At 40.1% G+C, this 16,295-nt stretch overlaps 1 protein-coding gene across 3 annotated transcripts in view; it reads left to right on the top strand.

Moving 5' to 3' along the window:
• Positions 1-1,918: 1,918 nt before the first annotated feature.
• Positions 1,919-16,295, top strand: part of RPRD1A (regulation of nuclear pre-mRNA domain containing 1A) — a 43,855-nt gene continuing 29,478 nt past the window's right edge. For 2 of the 3 annotated variants that reach the window (XM_014256802.2, XM_014256803.2), the window contains exons 1-6: positions 1,920-2,218; positions 11,546-11,675; positions 12,346-12,452; positions 12,533-12,627; positions 13,552-13,678; positions 13,777-13,952. In XM_014256802.2, coding sequence (XP_014112277.1) covers positions 2,068-2,218; positions 11,546-11,675; positions 12,346-12,452; positions 12,533-12,627; positions 13,552-13,678; positions 13,777-13,952 — 786 coding nt within the window. In that variant the 5' untranslated portion in view covers positions 1,920-2,067. Of the gene's footprint in view, positions 2,219-11,545; positions 11,676-12,345; positions 12,453-12,532; positions 12,628-13,551; positions 13,679-13,776; positions 13,953-16,295 lie in introns of all 3 variants that reach the window. The other variant, XM_005527826.3, reaches the window with a different exon arrangement.

The raw sequence follows: 16,295 nt of genomic DNA, 5'->3' as shown, positions 1-16,295 counted from the left end.
TGCCCAGGAAGTTCCACCTGGATATGAGGAAGAACTTCTTTCCTGTGCAGGTGACCAGGCACTGGAACAGACTGCCCTGAGAGGCTGTGGGGTCTCTCTCCCTCACTGGGGACACTCAAGAACTGTCCAAACACAACCCTATGCCATGTTTCTGGGACGACCCTGTTTGAGCAGGGAGGTTGGATAAGATGACCCACTGTGGTCCCTTCAGCCTGACCCATTCTGTGATTCTTTAAAATACTCAACAAATATTTTTATTCATAAGTAGCATTCTGCCCTTTGATGAGGTCAAACTGGGTGTATAAAAGGTTATAGGAATGCTCCATTTTAAGGATCGATAATTAGCCATTGTCAGGATGTCCTTAGAATAACGAATATGCATATTTTTTCTAATAAATACACATGCAATTTTATAGAAAATTTTAAAATACTGACAGCTGCAGTCATAATTATTAGCTACAGAAACAGGACTCAGGATAGACCTGTAGGAGTTAAGGGAGATAGCTCTCTGAAATTGTCAGCCAGTTGGCTGACAATTTTTAACATTTAAACTTTAACATTTGAAGTAAGAAATAATGTCAAGTGTTTTTCTGACGGACAGCAGGGAATGCTAGAAATGCTCACATCAAGATTAGGAATGCCACTTATGTTAAGTAGCACGGAGTACCTTCCCTGTTCGGAGAATCCTTGAAAAATGACTGAAGATGATAAAATAGTAAATCTGGGAAAGAATATTAAGATAAGTAGACAAAAATTTTTATTCACTATTTCCAAATTAGCAGAAGTAGCAAGAACGCAATAAAGCTTTAAGGGAACAGGTTTGAAACAACAAAGAGGAAACATTTTGCACATAATCTTGTCAGTGAACTGTGGAATTCTGTCACATGATATTGTTAATGCCAAAAATTAAAAATAAAAGAGACACCTTTTAGAAAGGAGGCCAGACACTTTTGTGGAGTATGTGTCTACTTACAAATATGAAATACCATACACCCAGTGTCACAGTAAGTGCCTGGGGAGGAATAAGCCCAAGTACCAGCACTGGAGAGCAGCTCTGCTGGGAAGGACCTGGGAGTCTTGGTGGGTTGACCATAAGCTGGAACCAGAGGGCAAATGGTGTCCTGGGGTGAAGGGCATTAGGAAGAGCATTGCCAGCAGGTGGAGGGAGGTGATCCTGCCCCTCTACTTGGCCCTAGTGAGGTGACATCTGGAGTGCTGTGTCCAGTTCTGGGCTCCTCAGCCACCAGGAAGATGAAGAGCTGGGGAGGGTCCAGTGGAAGCCACAAAGATGATTTGGGGTCTGGAGCATCTCTTCAGTGAGGTGAGACTGAGGGAGCTGGGGAATGTTTAGTCTGGACACGAGAAGACTGAGAGGGGATCTCATGAATACATACAAATATCTCAAAAGCAGGTACCAAGAGGATGGTGTCAAACTCGTTTCAGTGGCACCTAGTGACAGGACAAGGACCAATGACCATAAACTAAAACACAAGTTTCACCCCAACCTCAGGAGGAACTGCTTTACATTGAGGGAGGCAGAGCACTGGAACAGGCTGTCCAAGGGGATTATAGAGTCTCCCTTCCCGGAGACATTCCAAACCTACCTGGACACATTCGTCTAACGTGTTGCCTCGGCAGGGGGGTTGGACTGGATGATCTCCAGAGATCCCTTCCAACCACAACGATTCTTTAATTCTTGACCTGCTGGGTGAAAGAACCCCTTAGGCCTGGGCTGCCCTGTGAGGGGCTCTTACTGGAACGTGAGTTTTTATGTTATTTCCCAGTACACGCTGCTGACGGACTGATCCCGTTCCCGAGAGATCCCGCCCCAGCGCCCGCCCCGCGGCTCGCGCTCGGCCGGAAGTGAGAGCAGGGGGAAGGGGGCGGGGCCGCGCGACTCCCCACGGGCCTCGGCCGCCGCCATTTTGTTGGCGCCGGGCGCTGCCGCCGGAGCGGGAAGGGCTGGGAGTTGCCCGTCGGCTCCTCCCTCATTGGGGCCGGGAGGCGGGGACTGAGCGCGGCCCGGCCGGGACGGGACGGAGCGTCGGGGCCCAACTCGGCGCAGCGATGTCGGCTTTCTCGGAGGCGGCGCTGGAGCGGAAGCTGTCGGAGCTGAGCAACTCGCAGCAGAGCGTGCAGACCCTGAGCCTGTGGCTCATCCACCACCGCAAGCACTCGGCGCTCATCGTCAGCGTATGGGAGCGGGAGCTGCGCAAAGGTGAGCCCGGGGCCGGGCAGGGCCCGCCGGAGGCGCCCCGGGGCGGCGGGTCCTGGGAGGAGGCGGAGGCAGCCCCCGCTGCGGAGTGCGGCTGCCCAGGGGAGGGAGGGTGGCGGCGGGGATGCTGGGCCTGCGGAGCCGGGGAAGCAGGCGGGGAGAGAGGGAGGATAGGCCTGAGCGCCTGGGGAGAGCGGAACTGTTGGGGCCGGCGTTAAACGTCGGGTCTCCGTTTCTCGATGGCCGTGGGCTGGCACGTTCTTCTCCCTCTTTTTTCTTGCACTGCGCTCGCTCCTCTCTTTTCCTTTCTTTTCTCCCCATAATGAGATGTCTCTGAGGAGGCTGCCCCTTGTGTTTTATCTCATTTTTTAAAGGAGACAGGAAAGTGGGAAACCGGAAGGAATCCGGCGAGCCAGGGGTTTAGGGCTTTTTGTTGTTAACATTAATTGTAGCTATTTCAAGACAGAGCCTTTTTAGGTATTATTTTTCATATGTAGTATAGAAAATAATGTATTTTTCTGTAGTGATGGTTAGCTGTAATGCTGCCTGAATTCCTTGTCCACTCAGGTTTTCTTGCCAGAAACTGTTCTTAAAGGGCAGATGAAGATGGGAATACGCTGAGGGAAAAACAGTGTAATGTGTGCAATGTGGTTTTTACTTCCTGGTCTTGCCAGATGGCTAATACCAATGTTACCATAATAAAAACGTGAGTTTCTTTAGCTGCGTTCAGTGTGCAGACTTAAATGCTAATGTGGCTCTCCTTTTAACAGGAAAGAACTTGCAGCTATTAGCAGTGGTTCAGGGAGTGAAAGGGAGAAATGACATATGAAGGTTTATTTGACCTGACTGGATAATAGCCTGATCTTAAGTTGGTTCACTTAAGAAAAAGAAAACTCCCCTGCTAGAACTCTGCTTTGGTCTATGAAATGATGCTGTTTTCCAGTAGCATCCTTTGAAGCCTCACTAATATGAGGACCTTTAATGGGAAAAATAGAAGGCTTAGTCTTTCGGACTGAGGGGAAGACCAGCACTAAGCCATTACAGGACTTACGAAAGTGTAGGGAACCCAGTGAGTTTTGTGTAATACGGCTGCTGTGGTTTTGTTTAAAATATTATTTTTCTGGGATTTGTTATCTTTGTGACTTTGAGGCATGAGTTGAATTTTTTTTTTTTTTTTGTATTGATTGAAGAAAGACTGACTTGGTGGCATATTCCATCTGAGGAAGTAAACAGATTCTCTCTCACTTTGTGTTAGTTGCAGCCTTGCTTTTTTTTGTTCCAGGAGCAAAGTAATAGATCTTCCACCTCTATCTGAAACATTTCACATTTCTGGGCCTTCTAATCAAACAACAGGAGTGTTAGGGGTTTTGAATGATATCAGGAAGGAATCTTAAACTAATTGAAATAGACACAGAGTTTTGGTTGCTCATCTTAATTAACATGCCCAATACTACAATACTAGTTCATAATAATCCATGGTATTAACGTTTAGTCCTTAACTTTAATTTTCCTGTTGTGCTGGTTGGCTAACTGGAGAAATGAAATCTTTGAAACCTGTGCTGTGTGTCTGAAAGTGGCATTGAGAGGCAAGGGTAATAACCTTACGTTGAGCTTTTGGTGAGAATATCTGCCATAATTGGGTTTGTTTTGTTTGTTGAAGTTATTGTCCTGCTTTTGCCACTTCAGAGTAAGATTTTGCTGTGACCTCTCTTCGGATGCCAACTTTGAAAGGTCTGTGGAAAGCACGTGAAACTCTACCTGTGCTAGGGGTAGCTTAGTTGCTTTCAAGGTCCTGACCCTTCTGGGCTTTTAGGCCTACATGAAGTGTTTCATATTGGAAAATAGGAAGCTTCATTGCAAACTGCCACAGTTAGTATTCAGGGGATAATTTTTGATTTTCCATCTCTTATAATGTCCAAGCTTCATAAATGTTAGCTTGCATTTACCTGATGCTAATTTCTGGCTAATTGTTGCACCGATTTGTAAGATGGTGCCTAATCCCTGAAGGTGGAAGTAGTGATGTAGGCAGACAGCATGGGAAAGATGAGAGGAAAACTGCTGTCCTGTGGTAAAGCAACACCACAAAGTAGATACGGGCAATGAGGCCATAACTAGAGTAAATTTAAGACTCCTGACTTGCCTGTCATCCAAGCCACATGATTTCTCTTCTACCTGAGAGGAAAATTACCTCTATTTGGGGAATATGGACGTCAAAATTATTGACATTGTCAGCTGCTATTTCTGGCCAGTAGAGGCCTAGAACTGAAAACTGAACCTTCCCTTTCTAGATTTTATTTCCTTTGATTGTATCCCCTTTTTTATTGTCATCCCCATCTCCAGATCTTACTGCCTTTCAGGATCGTTGTGTAACTAGTTGGGTTGAACACAGTACAATGATACTATGTGTTTTTCTGGATGCTTTCAGTTTTGGTAAAAGATCTGACTTGAGTCAGATGAGCTTGCATGATCCTTTCTGAACATCTCTAGGTATTCATTAAGACAAGTCTCCTAAGATCAGAGCTCTTTCTTTTCTTAATGCTTAGTTCTGACTCTTCTACTTGTAAAATAATCTTTTTCTTTATACCACATTGGAGTAGAGATGAAAAGACAGCTTTTCAAATCTGCATATAATTTACATAGTGTAAAATATTAGTGTCTTTCTGTTTACTTGGATTAATTGGCAGTGGTCAGGTCCCATATTCTGGCATCCCTATGGATCATCAGTTCAGTACACCTTCATGTACAGGTTTTCTTGAAGAGTGTGTACTGAGGAAAATGATCCTGCTTCAGCTAGATTTCAGAGGTATTAAATGTAACTCTCAAAGTTAAATGGTTAATTACTCAGTAGTCATAAGCTTATTCAGTAGTTAAGTATTAATTAATTAACTTATGATTATCTCAGTAATTTTAAAAAGGCAACTGGTGGTCCCATTAAAACCTGTGCAATTTTGTGTGTCCATGAAGGGTTTTTTTGCCTTACCGGGTTTCTTTTTAAAATTAGTAGTGACATAACAGATACAAATTCATTGTGTAAGCCTGCAGTCACCAAGTGGCTGCTGGGATACCCCTTAGGAAGGAACACATTTGAGTAGGTTCTTCTGAGATGGAGTCCATTGAGAATTATTTTTTGTTATTTGCAAGTCAGGTATGTTCTCTTACGTGCGTGTCTTGCTCCCTGGTTTCAGGATGCTCTGCAGCTGTAGATGTTTGCTACTTGATTGTTCATTTTTTGAAATGAAAAATTTCGGTTCTCTAATTCAAAGCATCTGCCTTCAAGGGTGAACAGTAACTGCCTGTTCAGTAGGCTCAATGTGCAATTTGCTGTACTTGGTTAAAATGTGTTCTTTTTCAAAGGAAAACACCCAAAATTGCTAAAAGTTTGTAATATGGGACTTGTTATTTTGAGTTCCAGTTAGTTGTCCATAATAATCTCTTCCTGTCATCTCATTTTCTGTTAACTTTTCCAGGTGCAGCTCTGTCACTTGTTAAGTATTTATTTCTTAGTGATATTTTGGTAGGCACAGAATATTCTGAGTTGGAAGGGACCCACAAGGATCATCATGTCCAAGTCTTGGCTCTGCACAGACCACTGTGTTGTATCTTTAAACTTAATTTCAGATTCAAGTATTTGCTTCCTCAGAGACCAACATGGCATCTCAATGATAAGTCAATAACAGAAGCTGATGGTGATATCCCCCCGTCCTTCTTAATCATGTGACCGCTTGTTTAGGCTGTCATCTGTCACTCCACCCATGTCATGATCATTGTATTCCCTGCACATCTTACATAGGTCAATAGAGCCATTGTGTATTGCTTTTATGACAGCCACAGTTGTGTAGCTATGTCTGGGCTGCTATAGGGAGATATATTTGTAATGCTTGACTCTGCCAGTTCACCTGCTGTTCCAGTTTATTATGCTTTTTTTGTTTTGATTTTTTTTTTGGTGTTGAAATCATTCACTGGTATAAGAAGCTGCTTTTTTTGCGTCTTTGTGGTTTGTCTACAGCTTCTGCTAGTGTGACATACACTGGTGCTTGGGTCCTCATCCAGTATAGCTTTTGGCACTGATGCAATATGTTTTTCTGGAGCTACTGGCTGTTGTGGCAGCTGCTGAAATTTGGAAGATAGAGGATTTTAGTAAGGAAATTGAGAAGACCTAGCAACACTGTAAGCAGATTTGAAGATTGTACTACATCTGAATTGCTCTAATACTTTGCTGCTTTGGAGCACAATTACAGCCCAAAGTGGTTGCAATATATTGCCTTGCAGATGGGAAAAATGCAATTATGTACCATGTAGTGTAGTCTTTTTGCCAGGAGAAGGAATCTTTCTTTTCTGGTGGTTGTAAGAGTATTTTACTTAGTAGTGGTATAGTGTCATTGGAAAATGTGAAAGAATAAATAATTTTGGTTTATTTAAGAGAAGCAAAATTATGGCTTTTGGATTTCACTGGTTATGCCCACATGAATCTTCTCATACACACCAAAAGGTTTGGAGAGCAGCAAACAGGCACAACTTTGGGTGAATGGGTGTCGTTGTGTCTAGTTAGGGAAACTTACTTGGTGTGTTACATGATTACAAAATGATCTGGAGTTAGGAGCAGCAGAGCAGCAGTATAAGAGCCTTTCATTTAAAACAGTTACATTTGGGTTGTGTAATCCAAACTGTTTGTCACCTGTACCTGCCTGTCTTTCACCACTCTGGTTCTGAATCCTTAAGTGTGGGGTCTTTTTCCGATCCTGAAACTGTTGGTGCTGTCGATTCATATCCATCTTGACGTTTTACCAGCCAGGTGAGGCAATGAAAGGAATTGGTTTGTTTCATATATCCAGGTAATTCAGGATGCACTAAATGCAGCGGGAAGCTTTTGCAGAGTAATTATGTTGGAATGGTTTCCTTGGTCTGTGACCAGCTTTCTGGCATTCCCGTGGTAATTTGATACTGTACTGATGGCCTTATTCCCAGCAGTAGCTGTGCTGTGTTCCCTTTGTTACTAGTCTACAAACTCAGTTTGGACCCTCAAACTTTAGACATATTCAGTGGGCAATCCCATTTCCCTCTTCCAAAAGAAAACACAGCAATTACCAAACCTTGGTAAAATTCACCAGGTGAATTCACCAGGTGCAAGGTTGGACTTTTAATTTAGCCTTTTCTTAGCAGAAGGTTAATGAATGTTAAGTGCTTGTTTACAGCATGTCTTTTATGGATTATGTTATCTTTGAATTGTCTTTTCTGGTGGTGGCCTCTCAAGTGGCTTTTTAGAGTCATATTACCAAAGATTCTCTGCTTAATCAGCTTGCATAAAAACCCAGGTTATCCCTCTGCAGTGTGAAGGATCAGTGATCTTGCACTCAAGTTTTAGTGCTGCTTGACTTAACAATGTTTGGTCTTGTAATAAAAAGCTTGAAAGCTTGTCAGGTATTTACAGAGATGTCATGAGTTCCTCTTGCAAAGGTGTGAAGCATGCTATGAGAAAGTGTCCCAGAGATTTTGGGAGAAGTGCTGGCACTCATAAACTCTCCTGCATGTGTGTAGACTAAAGTAATTCAAAAGCAGTTTAGCCAAGTCTTTATTTGAATCCATACTAGAGAATTTAAGTATGCTAATGAAATGTTTAGGGCTGATAACTGTTGTGGGATTTTAACATATTGATGCTTATTGTCTCAAACCCTTTTGTTAGGTGATATTTTCTTTCAAGGTCAGTTTACAGAGTAGAGCTGACCTGTAGAAGGTCACAACCTGCTGTAACATTTTCAGGTGGCTCAGTCACTCTATACACTTGTAGTAAAATCTCTTATGCTTGTGTGTTTTTCTGTAGTTTCTTCCAGTATATCTAAGACAGCAAATATCTCTTGGCTCTAGGTGTAAAACAGCATGAAACTAATGGGCATGTTTCTAGCAATCTTCATGGGAACTCAATTTCAAATGCAGGAGGTAAATCTGGAGAAGACAAATACAGGGGATTATGCTGACTTTGATTGCCAGGGCTAACCTCGGTGAAAATGACTGGTTTATTGCCTTTCAGGGTAAAATACTGGTTTCTTGCACTAAAGTGGTGGCTTGTCAGTGTTAAGAGTTCTCCAGGTCTTACGGGTTAAAACATATAATATCAAGGCATCGATACTGAACTGTTAGAGAACCAGGCGTACCCAGGCAAGACTTAACAAGAATGCATTCCTGAGAAGGATGGGTTGCCAAAAACTAAATCTTGATAATGTTGTCTCCACTGCAGATATCTCAGTATGCTAATTGTTGGTGAAATATCATTATTATCTGAAGAATATTCATTGGCATTTAAACATGTCAGATACATTTTTGCGACAGACATAGTTTCATTTACAAGGTGCCAATCCCATGTAGTCTCACTGTAGATGCTTTAAGAGTAATATGCCTAATATGGCTCTTACGCCAGTCAGCACTGTTAACATCTTAAAGTATTTCAGAATCCAGTGCTTCAGGGAGCTGCTTTGGTGGCTAAATGCTGACTCTAGCTGCAGCAAACAGAGGAATTACATGAACACTGCACAGAGCTTCTGAAAAGATTACTTGATCCAACACAGATGAGTTTTTGGCAGTTTTGTGTTTGCTGACGGTACTGTTGGTGTACCAGAGATGCTGTGGGTTGGCTACTTCTAACACTGTACATTCTGGCAGTGTGTGCATTTCAGATCCTTCTTCAGCCTAGGTTTTTACAGGTTCTTTCCCTTCATTTTCTTTTAACAGTAAGAATGCTTTTACTATTAGCCTTGCCATATGTTGAGGACCTTCAAAAATTGTCTGTTTGACCCATTTTGATGTTCTGAGGTTTATCAATACCCAGGGCTGCAAAGTTAGCGTTACTGCTACTGAAGAGAGATGATTTAAACATAGCTCTTTCTCCAGAACAGATTTATTTGGTCCTGAATTTAATTTGTGTTGCAGACATCACTAGGTAATTTATAGTTGTGCTAGCAATAGAATGTTTTCAGCTCAGGTGTCAGCCTCAGTTGCCAGAGGTTACATTGCACTTCAGTCTCATGTGTAAGGCAGAGTGCCAGTAGACCAGTAAGTAAGTCTTGAAGATTTGTGAAGGGAAAGGGAGCACTTCTTAAGACTAGGCATAATTTTTACCTTTGGACTTCCGTGTGGCACATTCTTACAGCAAGAGGAATTAAATTTTACTTCACAATTTTCCTTGTGAATAATAAGGGTAGGACATCAGTTGAATTTTCAACCAAAGGCACAGATAGCTTAACAGTGGGTTTAGGATTTTTGTTTATTCTTCACAGCTTTGTTTATGTTGAATTATAGCAGGAAGCTGCAAAGGTAATACTTGGGGAAATAAACCTGAAAGTGACTTTCTGAGGTTAAGGATGCTTTTGCCAAATATGATACATCAATCTTTTACTGTAGTGAATAGATAAAGTCTAGTCTTCGTGAGAGTCAGCATTACCTGAGTTCACATCACTGTGTATCCATCTAATGTCTTTGCCAGCTCAACTGATTTGGTTGTTTATTAGAAAGAAGGAAGTTGGGGTTGGGGTCTCTCAAAAATGGGTTACATCACTGAAGATTAAAACATGAGGTTTTTTTTTCTGGTGAAATGGATGGACAAGAGCCTATCCTGCATGCAGTTCCAGAGGATATAGGATGGGGAACAGCCTGCTTCATTATTTTTTGAGTCCTAATTCTGGGCTTATTTAAGAACTGAGAGAGGGGGCAGGGCCATCTTCGGTAAACACTAGTTACTTTTAGATTATGCCTGTGAGACAACATGTGTTTTCTGACATTCTCTCTTTGAATAATTCAAAACTTGCTAGGTGTCAGAACTCTGATTTACATGAAGCATAGGTAGGAGATGTGTTATTTTATCATTAGTCAGGTTTTAATATAGAAATTGAGCAGCACAAGTTTATAAAACCTACATTATAGTTTTGCCAGATTTTAACTGAAATACATTCATTTTCTGGGTGCTTGCATGTAGTGACTTCACTTTTTGGAGCAGAGTCTTGATAGAGTCCACCTTGTGTCCAGCACTTCCAAGCTATTTTTTTTTGTTTCCTACTCTTTAGTTTGCCTTAATTGTAAGAGAAGTGCATTTCTATATTTAACTGAAGGTTTTTTTCCCCAGTCAGTCCAGAACTCCTAACTTGTTAGATATGTCTGTTCAAGAGACTGGAAAGAATTCAGTACTTCAAGGAGAAATCCTTCAGAGGAGTCTTTCTGTAGTGCAAAATTTATTCTCAAAAGCTTTTCCCTAGAGTGAAAGCATATTAACATTGAATTTTCTCTTTATATGTGAGGGTGGTAATTCTGCATTTTTTAGAGGATGGAGTAGAAAGTAATAAAATCAAATCATGCTTATGCAAATTATAAGAAATCCCAGATTGTCATTACCACAGTGCTGCTTTCCTTGAGAGAGTGGAAAAAATTTGTCTTTCAAGAAAAACCTTTTTTTAAAATGAGCATGTACGTATTGAAGTTATGTGATGATAATGGTATTCTGGTGTTAACCAAGGGTAGAAATGCTACAATAAGAGTTTCAGCTCCAAGAAACTTGTAGACTTACGAAGATTAGATGAAGTGTAAATGAAAATACCCAGGTAGGAGCCCTTAGAAAGCAAGGAATAGATTCTGAGAAGCAATTCGTAAATTGGAAGCTTGTTGTCTATTGCACATTAAGAGAGGTGGGATAAGATGTTTAAGATGCTTGGAGAGGAGATACATACAGGAGCATGAAACTGGTTTTTGAAAGTGTTTTTCTGCTATTACAGCTGCTGGCACATGACTGTTCAGTTTATTTAAATGTGAGAATGAGGAGTGGTTAGGTAAGACTGAGTGAAATTCAAACTGGAAAGGAGGAGGAGGTTCTTCACATGAATGATTGTGAATCTATGAAGTGCCTCATCAGAAGACTTCATGAGTGTAGGAAATTTAAGCAGGCTTAAAAGAAAGTGGAAGTACTTGGAAGAAATCCACAAAGGCCACCAAACAGGAATCATAAAAGGCTCAGGAAAACACCTGAAAATAGTTAGGGGATGAAGAACATTTTGGAATATCTGGGGATTTTTTCTGTTTGTTTTTGAGACAGCTCTAAATCGAAGTTGTCATACTATGCAAGAAGAAGAACTTGAACAAAGAGAGCAGAAGGGAGAGAAAACCCATTGGGTGAAATTCTTCTTACATGAAAATATTGAAAATGTGAAATGGTGTAAGCAGTAATGAAAATGGGAAAAACACACTTGATTTGAGGGTGTGTGCGTGGGGGGGTTGTTTATATTCAGTATGAACCTGGATTTATAGGTATTAGTTGAAAGATTTCTAATTATTATTTATTTTTCTTTTTATTAGCAAAACCAAATAGGAAGCTGACATTCCTGTACTTGGCCAATGATGTCATACAGAACAGCAAAAGGAAAGGACCAGAATTTACAAAGGACTTTGCCCCAGTAATAGTGGAGGCTTTTAAGCATGTTTCAAGGTACAGTGAATTTGTATGTGCAATGTCCTTCGTACTGCATTTGAGGTGCATTTAGAGAAGTCATCAGTTGATATCTTCTGGCCCAGCTAGTCTTCATGTGCTATTTCTGTACTTGAAATCTTGTTAGTTTAACTTACTCAGTGTTCTTTTGATTTTGGATAGTCTTACTACTGTTGGATGAAATTTGATAGTAAATTTGTCAGCATTCAGTCCCTTTTTGCCTTGGGAGGCTGTTAGCTGTTCCTGAAACTAAGACTTGCTTGCTCTCTGTGTTTATGTGCTACAACAGTTAGGCATTTTTCATTACTGGGTGTTGCATGATTTGTTTTTCCCCAGCAGCCTCAAATCTCATTGCATGAGGAAGCTAGTCTTGATACAGGATTATTTTCACAATGATGCAAAGCTGTTGAAGCAACATAAATCGATTCATAGTGTTTGCAGATTTATGGGTTGGAAAAAAAAAACAGAGTTGGGTATTGGCCTTTTTTTTTTTTTTTATCTGCTTGCTAGGACACATTGAACTGGTCTTTACTTTCTTTAAAATGTGAATTTGTTATTTTCTGAGATTATTTGACTTCTAATGCTCGAATATTGCTAAGAACTGTGAAGGTCTTTCTGTGAAATATAATTATACAACAGTGCTGATATTTCCTTTTTTTCCTTGTAACAGTGAGTCTGATGAGAGTTGTAAGAAACACCTTGGCCGAGTGCTGTCTATCTGGGAAGAAAGGTCTGTTTATGAAAATGATGTATTAGAACAACTTAGGCAAGCTTTGTGTAAGTATTTTGTGAGTATATGAAGGTTCAGTCTCCTGTTTGAAATAATACTCCCCTGACTGCTGTTTGTTTTTATTTAGATGGAGACAGAAAGGTGAGGAAGCGCACATATGAACAGATCAAAGTTGATGAAAATAACTGTTCACCTCGAAGTTCTCCCACTGATCCTCCTCAGGTAAAAGCATATTCATAAAATTCTCTGTTTACATATGGTTTCATATAGAATTTTTCAGTTACTCTTTGTTTTTGAATGGTCTCTGTTTTTCCATGAAGGACTGTTTCTGGGCAAGGGTGGCTACCCCTGAAACTTTTCATAGTTTTTCGGCAGGGTATGCTGTAACTTTATGTATTTGACACTAAACCTAAATGTCTGAGCAGAATGTCCAGCTTTGTTCATGTCAGGATTTCAGCAGTAGTTTCTACAATGTATTGAGTTCTCATTCAGTGTCCAGGGTAGAGTGAGTAACACATGTATTAGAGTAAGATTGTTACGGAGTTATCAATTAAATAGTTCCCAAAGTTTCAGTCATGATGGCTGTGGAAATTCTTGTCTACCTTGCACTGTTACAGCTTTTCTAATTCTTGTGGGGTTTAGTTGTGGTATTGGCCTGTCTCAAAAGTAGTTTAGTTATATCAAAGAATGACCGTCCTCAAGTCATCATAGTTCAGTATGTTTCTCTGTAGCAGATATCTGTGCTTCTGTGAACATCCGCCCTACTTCCAGAAGTGCACTGACACAGTCTTTTGTAATAGTGAAGCAAAACAACAGGAAAAGTAATTAAAAAAAAAAATGGATAATAAAATGAAAGATACTGTAAAATAATCTCTACTGTCAAGAAGAAAAGTTTATAAGTATTCTTATAACAAGAATTTAAATGAAAAAGCTATTGAAGAGACGTGACCTTTAAAACTAGAAACTCTGCAGTGTTGTGCTGAGAATTAAAGTTTGGTTTTGTTTTATTTTGATTCCAAAGGCGATACTGTAAATGCTGTTAAAATTGCCATTAAATCAATACTATTAGCTTGTTGTAAAATACTTTTGAATTGTTCTAGGATTTGTTTATTTAAACTAGTTCTCAATCTTGCATGCTTTTTTCAGACCACAGATCTCATTAGAGCATTACAAGAACTAGAAAACGCTGCCTCTGGGGATGCAGCAGTTCACCAGAGAATAGCTTCCTTGCCTATAGAGGTCCAGGATGTGTCCCTGTTAGACAGAATAACAGGTGAGGGTTGGGGGCCTGGTAACTGAAATGCTCTTCTAAGAATGTAATGGTATGTATTGAAATCACACTTTACTTGTTTTTCTCTGCTTACTTTTTAGATAAGGAATCTGGAGAGCAACTTTCCAAAATGGTAGATGATGCATGTATGTTGCTGGCGGATTACAATGGCAGGTTGGCAGCTGAAATAGATGATAGAAAACAGCTAACTCGAATGTTATCAGACTTTCTCCGATGTCAAAAAGAATTCCTTGCAGAGAAAGAACATAAACTGGAAGTGCGTAATGTTTTGTTTTAGTCCCTTCTTCACTAAAGCTTGTTCTTACAAATGGTTTTAGTTAGCCTAAACATGTTCTCTCCAAAGATAAATATTTTAGTGCCGCTGTTATGTCTTTGCTTCCAGCACATTATTAACACACTGATTCTAGTGTTCTAAACCTACTAAAACAGCTCTTTCTGCTTTTTTAGCTGTTCAGTCTTGATTATATCTACAGACTTAGTTTTAGTAGCGCAGATAAAAAGTCTTATCCCCAGTGTTACAAATTTAATTCTTCATAGTGTCATTTTCTTTCCATGATCTTTTCATTCATTGTTGTCAGTCTTAGTTATGTATTTGCTAAAGGATAAGAATTTAATTCTAGGTTTCAGCACAACTTTTTAACCTGACTCAAGCATCCATTAAACACAGTAAAATGTAGTTGTAGCTTCTATGGCCTCTAACACAGCTGGTTATCAGCACTAGAACCATCAGGACCAGACAGATCATAACAAAAGAAGGATGCAGGGTGAGCAGCATATTAGTAGCAAATGACCCCTTAAGTTATTCTGTTCTTTGCTGTTACCAGTCATCTGTTTTCCTTTCCCATGTACAACTGTAAAGCCTCCTATTGAGCATCCCACATATTTAGAATATGTCCATAATTCCATGTCAATTGCTTCCCAGTGCTAACTTGGGTATTACAATAATGGAATTGAGGCTGCATCATTTTGCAAGGGGAGATGTCTGAACAATCATGGTGCCCTGTAACTGCAGCATATGTATATGTGGTCCCAGAAGTAATTACTCTTCAGGTTTCATCATATATGCCTGTCAAGAATATTTTCTTTCCCTCGTGGTTTCTTTACCCTTTTATAACTTCATAACTTGGATTCAGATTTTGTTGTGCTTTTGTTCCGGAAAATGCTGTTCACAATGTATTGGAAGTCATCGTTCAGATCAGTTGTATCATTCCTAGCCTACTCTTATTTCCTGACTTACTTCCTTTCCTCTATGCCTCACAGAAAAGCAATTGATGAAGGTTCTTCCTATCAACCTTACTGTGTTTATCCTGTGGGAAGAATATCAACCAACTTCATGTAAGATAGATGGTATGCACAGTAGTGCTGATTTCAGTAGCAGCTGATCCAACTGTATTATGGAACCTGGAAGATTAAAGAACAGGAAGCATTAAGCTTTTCATCACATGCCCTACCTTCCCTCTGCCTGTGTAAAGGGTTTGAAAGACAAGTTCCCGCAGTTTCAGTGAAGAGCTGGTTGTCTAGAGGCACTGAGTTGTTTATGTAGCTCGTTACCAGCAATTACACTCTGTTTAGTTATAGTAGCCTACCAGGATAGCGAGTTGCTCAAAAGAGAGGAACGTAGTCCTTCAGACAAATTTACACTTATGTAAAACAAGAGAGCTCAGTTTAAAAGAAATTAAAAATGGTAGCACAGCTGTGAAGAGATTCCACCCTTGTTGGTATTTTCAGCTAATATAAACTAGTGTAATTTCCCAATGTTGCTAGATAAGAGAATTCATAATTCTGAGAGAAAGCAATTGAATATTACTGGGCTGTTATGGTCCTTCACATGGTTTATTGGCTGAATTGTTTAGACTGCTGAAGAATTTAATTCTAATATAGAGCAGTTTCATTTTTGGACTAGTTTGAGCTCTTTCTTTAAAAAGTAGGAGACAGTCCTCAGTATCTGTAGCAGTCTGTTTTTAAACAGGTACACTGTAAGAATGTTTTTAGACTGATAAGTGTAGCATAAATATGATTTCCTAATACAGAATTACGAGCCAGGATGGTACCAACCCAGTTACTAATAAAGGCCTATGAGCCAAGAGGTTTCAAAACAACAAGGACTTTAAAATGAAGTTTCTAAACTAGTGCTGAGTAAAGTGACTTCATGCTCACTACCCACTAGTGCTTTTTGGTTTCCAAAGTAGAGGCTGATAAACATTCTGAAGTTTTGAAATGTAAGATTAGGATGTCTTGGTGATATTGTCTGTATGGATTGTTGACTTAGCACATGTAGGATTTATTTTGGTGATTAAGAAATGGAGATGAAGCAAGGACTCTCCTTTTTTACAGATTTGGGAAATTCCATGGCTCAAATTGAACCTTGCTTCTTGGCTTCTCATTTGAAATAGCACTGGGAGAGGGCCTGTCACTTAATTCTTTGAGAATGTGTTTCCCTGAACTGTCTGCCCCTAGGTTTTGCTGTTCAAGTTTCATTTGTGGTGAAATTATTTTGTTCCATACAACCTTGTTTCTTGTGTTGGACTTCTGGCTGTTCACACTTTCCCGAGTATAACATGGTCTCTCAGTTGTAACAGAAAGTCTTTATTTCTTCCTG

The sequence above is a fragment of the Pseudopodoces humilis genome, chromosome 1, assembly GCF_049639895.1.
Source record: "Pseudopodoces humilis isolate 2021_Gansu_Grassland_sample_001 chromosome 1, ASM4963989v1, whole genome shotgun sequence".
Lineage (NCBI taxonomy): Eukaryota > Metazoa > Chordata > Aves > Passeriformes > Paridae > Pseudopodoces > Pseudopodoces humilis.
The sequence above is the reverse complement of the archived record's forward strand: the minus strand, read 5'-3'. Positions and strand labels throughout refer to the sequence as shown.